Here is an 8,668-nt window from a genome sequence, read left to right as displayed (position 1 = left end):
GTGCTTCATACCAGGCAACATTTTTCCATATTGTCCAATTTTGGTGATCCCATGCAAATTGTAGCCTTAGTTGCCTGTTTTTAGACACAAGTGACACCCAGTGTGGTCTTCTGCTGCTGTAGCCTATCTGCTTCAAGGTTCAATGTGTTGGGTATTCAGAGATGTTCTTCTGAATACCTCGGTTATACAAGTGACCCATCTATTTGGGGAATATTTAAAGGACAACTGACCCTGCTTCCATATTGACTGACTAAATTAGTACTTATTGTAGGGTATTGTTTATTGTGTTGTTTAACAAACTCTAGCACTTATTGTTTATTGCACTTATCATTGTTTAAGATAGACCTTATGTATTTTGTACTTCTAGGTATCAGTGGTGATCCCTGTATTCTACAGTATTCTAGTGCATTATTAGGTTGGACTTTAACCTACTGTACTAGGATATATCCTATGAGTAAATGACAAAGCACTTTTGTAAGTCACTAGGGATAAGAGTGTCTGCCAAATGCCGTAAATGTAAATGGTTACTTAAGTTACTGTTGCCTTCCTATCAGCTTGAACCAGTCTGGTCATTCTCATCTTACCCCTGGCATCAACAAAGCATTTTCATCCAGAGAACTGCCACTCAAGGGACATTTTCTCTTTTTCTGACCATTCTCTGTAAACTCTAAAGATGGGTTTGTGTGAAAATACCCCAGAGGTTTCTGAAATACACAGACCAGCCTGTCCAGCCCCAACAACCATGTCACATTCAAAGTCAATTAAGCCACTTTTCTACCTCATTCTGATGCTCGGTTTTAGGTTTAACAGGTTAACTTGACCATGCCTAAATGGGTTGCTGCCATTGGCTGATTAGATATTTGTGTTAAAGAGCAGTTGATCAGGTGTACCTAATAAAGTGGCTGGTGAGTGTATGTAAATAGAGAGAATGAGACTCAGGTTGTCAAAATTCACATTAAGTACATGTTTCCAGAGAAACACAATATCAGAAATGTCCCATTTTTAATATTGTTGTTGTTAACTGATGTGGAATAGAGATCTGATGTATTTTCCTGACACAATCAACCCTCTCTCCTTCTCATTTTACGTGGTATGTGTGTGGTTAAGATAGTGTTGTTTGGCTACAGCATCAAGCCCAGCAGGCAGACATAGCAAAGGAAAAAAATCTGCCACTTTATCTTAGATTAGATAGTTCAGATATGCTGTGATTAGCTCATTTCCATTGATCAAACTGAGCTGCAAATAATTTAAAAATATCTAAACTAAATTATTTGTTAAATTTTGTATGACTAAATATAGATTTTGATCAAATAATAATTCTTCTTCTTCTTCTTCTTGTGTGAGTAATGTTATTTAGCTGCATTTTATGGTTATTAAACTCCATGACTTTCATAAATCAATGTGTAACAAAGGCTAAAGGCAGCCAACCTACCCAGGGCTGATAGGAGCTAAACATGAGCTCTGACCACCAGAGAGCCAGCTCCCTGGCACAGCACCCAGAGTACCCATTTAACCTTTCTAAGTGATGGTCTCCATCACAGTATGTCAATGTCAACTAAAAAGTCATCACTTTATTCTAATAAAGACATGAAAGTTTGCCCCAATCCCCTCACTGTATGCACTGCTTGGGCTGGTTAAAAACCTATAACAGGAAATGTCTGACATATAAAACCAAGTGTCTTGCTCAACTTAACCCTGTTCTTTATTTAATATTAACTGATTCATCAGGTGTGACAAAGTCTGTCTGTCACAGTTTCCCTCTTTGGCTTTGCATGGCCCTAAGCACCATGTGGTTTTGTTTGCCCTTGGCTTGACTTTTGTATATCCCAGCTCTTCATTTCTTGCACTTATGTCTCATTTATCTCTATCTACTTGTATTTATACCCCTTGTCTTCCCTTATTTGGTTGTCAGACATTGTGTTGTACTCCTGCATTCCTTTGGGGTTCTGTGACATTTATGATTTCATTATATATTCTGGCTGCTTGACCCTGGATCAGCATTATGAATATGATTTTGTATTTGCCCATAATAACCATTGTTCGTCTCAGTGCATGCATCCTGTCCCAACTTGCTTGTTGTAACTGTCTTTCTAACTGAAGGGATTTACTACTGGAAAGCTATGACTCTTCATAATATGTTTATGCTACATTTATTATAAGTTATACTTTTTGTACCTTTGGCCTTGTAACCAAACTCTGCATGACCCATAATCCATAGAGGAAAAAAATACTGAATACTGAAGTAACCTCAATCAGTTCTAAGTTTAGACACAGTTCTTCTGCACAGTTCAGTAATTGTGCAGAATTGTTATATATACAATTCATTAGTCATTAAATAAATCTCAGCTTGCAAGAGTTCCCCTTCATATAAATAAAGTGAATAACTGCTATGTGTTCGTAAGAGACAAAAAGACCGTAAGAAACCTCACTTTATGCAGCTTTATTAGGTAAAACCTTTCACACAAAGGGATGATAATGTAATGGACACTCACACTCAGATTATACTTCTCTATTCCCTTAATACTTCCTCATTCTTGCTCTTCCGCATTTATACTATCGCTACGATTACTGCCTGTTTTATGTGGGCTTTGCTTACTTCTTGTTTTGCTTGCTTTTTTTGCTTTAACCTAAGAGGAATAAGTGAACGCTACTACCGATTAATCGGAAAGTATGCTAGATGGCGGTATTGTACTTTAACGATAGTTGCGAGTCACCAATACAAGTCAGAAGAAGATTTTAGTGCAAAAAATGGGAAAACGAAGGCTGTTTAACGACGCTAAGTTAAATATTACTGAAGGCGCACTAACTAGCGAAATTTGCCTGGATTTCCAGCAGTAACGAAATTCATAAGACAGGCGAATATTTGACAAGTTCAGATTCCACTACTAGACGCTTTATCCTTTTGGTCTTAGCGGGTAAGATGTAACCGAGTCCTTTTCACCCCAGGTATTAGCCAGTTAGCTTGCTGTTAGTGTTAGCTAGCAAATGGTTCAATATCTGACGTCGTTAGACGATTAGCGTTAGCTAGCTAGATATCTGGATTTTTTAAAATTTAGAATCGGACAGCCAGCTAGCTAAATGCGTTAGCTTTTTAGCTTAACTAGGTTATATCTGTAGCAGTCTATAAACTATAGCTAGCTAGCTATCATGGCGTAAGTAAGATGAGCTGGCTATTTAGCTAACATAACATGGTAGCTAGCAAGCTAACTGCATACATAACGCACCTTGTCACCAGGGCTTACCTAGCTACGTAGGTATGCTAGCTAACCCTAGCTAAGTTAACAAGCCAGGCTACAGTTACAGAATACACAGCCAGCTTGTATCTAGCTAGCTGTTAAACGTAGTTGTGCTTTAATGCTAGTTTGAGGCAATACAATTATTACATCGTTTCCTGTATAAAATATTTAATTAATGTAGATACCAGATATGTTGGCTTGTTGCCTGTGGAAATAAAGTTATTGCACAACTAGGTAGCTTTAACCACTAGTAGTATGACCACATTCATAAGATCTTGCCATTTGGCTAACTAGCTAACGTTTCAGTTTCACGTTTAATCTCCAGGCACAATGGATAAGGCGTTGAGCAGCGGTAGCGCGCCCCTCGGCCCGGTTGTCCAAGTGTGTTTTCCCAACGTGCGAGCATCAGTGTTGGACAACCTGAATAGGCAGCGAGAGGAAGGCCGGCTATGCGATTTGTCCATCCAGGTTCAGGGCCAGGTGTTCAGGGCTCACCGCTGCGTGCTGGCTGCCTCCTCGCCTTATTTTCACGATCAGGTACATGTCTAATTTCTAGATTTAGGTTGACCTGATTTTTAGATCAAGAGGATTTCCTTAAAAATACAGTCAAATGTGTTGAATTGCAATCTTTTATCTATCTATCTATCTATCTATCTATCTATCTATCTATCTATCTATCTATCTATCTATCTATCTATCTACACACACACACACATTTGTATACATTATTTATATATATATATATATATATATATATATATACACACACACACACATTTGTATACATTATTTATATATATATATATATATATATATATATATACACAAACACATTTTTATATAATATATAAATTGTGTGTATATATAAATAAATAATTATATATATATATATATATATATATATATATATATATATATATATATATATATATATATATTTATTTATTTATTTTATAATTTTTTACAACATTATTTATTACTTTTGTGTGTGTTTGCACGTGCCACATTAGTCAGGGCTTTAGCCTGAAAACAGGAGGGATTTCAGAGGAGTCAAATATTTTGTTCTAACTATGCTGTTTGAAAATATAGATTTCCTCTTCAGCACTGGTTACTTTGTAATGTAATGAGGAGGCACTCACTCACTGCTTGTGAAAGAATGAAAGAATTCTGCAGATTCAGGGATTTCTGCTTTTCTGAGTGGTGCTGTTACTTCCCTTCCTCAGTACTTTTAAAGGTGAAAGCTATCATCTATGATCTTTGGTTATTTAAAGTCTTCTAGACGAGATGTGTGAGCCACCCCCAGTGTTCTTGTTCAGCAAAGACCAGAACAGCATAAAATGTGCAACACTGCAAATTACACAAAACTGACTCTCATAAAGTAAGGAAATCAGTTAGATCATCTGCTGTGTCACTCCTTTGGGAAAAGGTCAGTGTATTATTGTTATGAAGTGTGTGTAAGACACAGTTTGATTGCCTTCACCTGTGTTTTGTGAAGACGGACAAAACCAAAAAAAATCAAACCCAAATCCTCCCATTTGTGAAACAGGCACGAGTATGATCTTGATCTTTACTATACCCCAGATGACCTGTTGTTTTTAACATTATCTTTTGTGTCCCAGGTTCTGCTGAAGAATGTAACCACGGTGTCTCTGCCTTCAGTCATGGACCCTCTGGCGTTCGAGAGTGTCCTAAACTCTGCCTACACAGGTCAGCTGAGCATCGTACGTGATGACATCGTCAACTATGTCACAGTGGCCAGCTTCCTGCAGATGTGGCACATCGTGGACAAGTGCACAGACATCCTGAAGAGGTCACGACCTTTGGCCCAGGTCAGCCCCGGTGAGGCCAGCTCCTCCAGGCACCAGTCTCCCAGCAGTTCGGACTGTTGCCTGACTGACCCGGAGGAACGGGGCCAAGGCGAGCGCAGCCTTCCCCCAGACAGGAAGCCTGTTGTGGATCACAGCACCCTGCCGCCTCTGGCCACCTGGAGGAGACCCCAGCAACTGCAGCAGCAGGGGAGGTGGGGCAGATCCAGGCTTGCCCCCCCCCCTCAGCACAGAGCTGATTCTCCCCTGGCTCACCGCAGCCCCTCTGGGGAGGGAGAACAGCCCTCCAGCCCTGAGGGGCTCTGGATGACCAATGAGAGAGCAAATGAGAGACACAGAGTCCGTGCTCGCCTCAGAGGGGCGCAGGAGAGCAGGGAGCGAGGGATGAGGGGGGAGGAGGAGCAGGAGGAGGAGGAGAGGCGGCGAGGGGAGAGGTGGATGGAGGCAGATGAAGGAGTGGGGGAGGAGTTGGAGGAAGAGAGAGTGAAGGTGGAGTTAGACGAGCGTGGGGCTGGTGAGTGGAGCGTCTGCATCACTGCTGTATAACTCCCAACCACCGGGGGGGGGAGGTTAAGAGTTCTCTCCCAAAGCAGCAACTCTGCCCTCCTGATAAAGTGAATATCCCAGATTGACATGTTCTACGCCCTGTGTGTGTGTGTGTGTGTGTGTGTCTTTGCTTGTGTTTGACTGTCTCTTCTCTGCTCTTCTCTCTCACTTAGGAGACTGTGGCTCAGGTGCAACTCTCAAAGAGGAGGGAGAGAGAGAGAGAGGGGGAGAGAGTGCAGAGAGAGAGAGGGAGCAGGAGGAAGGGTTTCTCTCAGCTCAGTCTCGCACGGATGATGCGTCGGAAGTGCAGGCCACTGCACCTTGTCCTCTCCCAGGGCCCTCCGCACGCGCTCACTGGCAGCCCACAACCGATTGGTCGGCGGGTCCGTACGCTCAGCCAGGTGGCAGGTTGCTGGAGGACCATTCGAGAATGAAGGACGGCGAGGATGACGCGGAGGACGAAATGGACTTCAGCCGCTTTGCGGAGGCAGGCTTCGAGGGAGAGACGTATGACGAGATTGAGGAGGGCACGGGACAAGTTTCCCAGAGGCCTTTGCTGCCCATGTCGCCTAGTGGCGGCACTGGCGGAGGGGAATTTGTTCTGGGGCCCTCGGAACTCACCTGGACGTCGGGGGGGCTCTCCCCCCCGTCACACGCCTCCTCTCTCCCTCCTTCCTCCTCTCCCATCCCTTCCTCGTCCTCGCCACCTGCAATGGCAGGAGCGCCCTACTCGGGCAAAGTTCACTTCTGCCACTGTGGGAAGGCCTTCACACTGAAGAGCATGCGCGACCGTCATGTCAAAATGCAGCACCTGAACCTGCGGCCCTTCGCCTGCCCTGTCTGCGCCAAGAGCTTCAAGATGAAGCACCATCTGACCAAGCACGTGAAGACGCATGGCGGCCTCCGGCCATATGAGTGCGCACTCTGCGGCAAGAAGATCGTGTGGAGGGACAGCTACCTCAAACACCAGGCACGGTGCCAACGACTTGCTTCCAGGGCAGCCGCCGCCGGACCCCATGCAGATGGCCTCACCAATGGCAAGGATGCGGATGCGGGGCAGGAGGAGGCAGGGTTTGAGTACACCGTTTACCTCAGTGAGGGACGAAGTCAGGTGAAAGTAGAGGAGGGGGAGGGGCAGGCAGGGGTAGGCTGTATGGAGGGGTTAATGGGGAGAGTTTCAGGGCGGGACAGAGCTCTAATGGAGCAGGTTCTGAAGGAGGAGGATGGGGGAAGGTACACGTGAGAAAGAAATTGGATGCCTGTTCTTATTAAAACTTCTGCTTTTGTGCTGATCCAAGATCAGTGTTCATCATTCATGTCCTAGTGTAGAGTAAACTCACTCACCAGAGTTCAGCTTTTCAAGTTATCTGATTCTCAGATTCTAGAGTGGATTTCGGGGCTTGATCCAATCGTGAAGTCACAGTCTAACTGGACAGATGAAAACAGAAAATGGCCGTAGGAATCTATTTTTCCTCCAAAAAACACAGCATTGTAAAACTGTTAGTAAAACTGTTGTAAAACTGTTAAAGGCAATGTTTAACTTTCTGTGGAGTGACTGCAAATATGACACGTGATCACATTTTCAGTCACAAGAGACAACACATCCCTTTAGGATGATATTCGATTTTGTAAAATTCAGGATGCTTTTGGTGTGGGGGATGTTATTTGAATAAAGCCATGTAAATGAGCTGTATACATATACAGGTAAATAGTTTTTGTCTGGCTTTGTGAGGCTAGTCAATTGAGAGAGAGCAAGCATTGGTTCTAGATTGGTACTTTCACTCATATACTTTACATATATATATTTGAGTGATGCGCTTGTGACTGCTGTCAGACAGTTGATTGATGCTGCTGCTCTCCATCAATAAGGTTGTTTACAGTGGAAATGGAACAGTTGTGCGTGTGCCATTTCTGCTCAGTGTTTTTAAAGGCAGTGTTAAATGTACCCCACAGTGCATTATTATGAAATGTTGCTTTTCTTTAAGAGGGTAGGATATTTTTGTTTGATTTTAATACAGAATTTGAAAAACTCGGATTTGCAACTTCAAATCCACATAAACCACAAAAACAAACATCTAACAAATTAATTAAATGTGTTAGCTTTGAGTAACTGCATGGGAAAGAGAATGTCATGCAGTGTCACACTTGGATGTACAGGGGTGTAAGAGAAAGTGCTTTAATTATATTTAATAGACAGTGTAAAAGGGCCTCAAAACATGGACCATGCTTAATGTAGCTAGCTATATATGCAGTTTCTATGCTTTCCCCTTCTTTGTGTATGTGCTTTCTGACACCATGCTAAATGTGCATTATTTGTATGATATCTGAATAAAGTGATATCTCTGAATAAAGGTGTGTGTGAAAGACTCAGAGAGACCCTAGCACTGACCCGATGAGCCACTGATGACTGAAGTGATTCTCTGTCCCAGTCCTGTACACCCTGTTTAGTGCTTTTGCCTAATCTAATACTTGTGATCTGGCCAATCAGCAATCCCCTATACAACTTGGCTTGTGGCTGTCCAGAACCAATGTTGAATACCCTGTATAGGAGCTTTGTGCCTCTAGCATTTAGAAGATTCAGTGTGAAAATTTTAAGTTTTACAATTTACAATTTTTGTTACACGATAGTCAAGTCAAATTTATTTATATATCCCTTTTTACAGCATTTGTCAAAAGGTGTCTTTACAGATGTTCGAGTCCAAGTCCCCAGTGAGTAAGCCAATGAAAAACTCCCTAGAGATGAACAAATACTCAAAGGGGGCAGGGGGCAATCCTCTGGCTAACAACAGACACTATAATAGTAACAATATAAACAATAAGACACAGAATAAGTAGTGAAAGAAAAATAAAAAAAGTTTAAAAAAAGCAATTTCTAGTCCGGTTTTCTAGAAGTGTGAGTCCAGTCCCAATGGTGTGTGTGTCTGAAACCCATGAGAACGAGCATCAAGGGCAACTGAGAAGTAGTTGGCTGGGGTGAAAGGTGGGTGGGCTACGGTAGGAGGCATTAGGAGGTTGTGGGAGGAGCCATGGCAGTTGAGACAAGTTGAGGCTCAGTAACAT

At 42.6% G+C, this 8,668-nt stretch overlaps 1 protein-coding gene across 1 annotated transcript; it reads left to right on the top strand.

Moving 5' to 3' along the window:
• Window positions 1-2,576: 2,576 nt before the first annotated feature.
• Window positions 2,577-7,972, top strand: zbtb22a (zinc finger and BTB domain containing 22a). Its single transcript, XM_027028531.2, has 4 exons — window positions 2,577-2,915; window positions 3,562-3,773; window positions 4,856-5,576; window positions 5,782-7,972. Exons 2-4 carry the CDS (start codon window positions 3,567-3,569, stop codon window positions 6,849-6,851), a joined length of 1,998 nt encoding a protein of 665 aa, XP_026884332.1. The 5' UTR covers window positions 2,577-2,915; window positions 3,562-3,566; the 3' UTR covers window positions 6,852-7,972.
• The last annotated feature ends 696 nt before the right edge of the window (window positions 7,973-8,668 follow it).

The sequence above is a fragment of the Electrophorus electricus genome, chromosome 2 (assembly GCF_013358815.1).
Source record: "Electrophorus electricus isolate fEleEle1 chromosome 2, fEleEle1.pri, whole genome shotgun sequence".
Classification (NCBI taxonomy): Eukaryota; Metazoa; Chordata; class Actinopteri; order Gymnotiformes; family Gymnotidae; genus Electrophorus; species Electrophorus electricus.
This window is presented reverse-complemented; position numbering and strand designations above follow the sequence as displayed.

Bases quoted from the DNA above. Each gene is read 5' to 3' on its own strand.
- zbtb22a (XM_027028531.2), top strand. From the start codon at position 3,567: ATGGATAAGGCGTTGAGCAGCGGTAGCGCGCCCCTCGGCCCGGTTGTC. The intron at 3,774-4,855 runs GTACATGTCTAA...TTTGTGTCCCAG, and splicing joins CGCCTTATTTTCACGATCAG to GTTCTGCTGAAGAATGTAAC. The intron at 5,577-5,781 runs GTGAGTGGAGCG...TCTCTCACTTAG, and splicing joins GTTAGACGAGCGTGGGGCTG to GAGACTGTGGCTCAGGTGCA.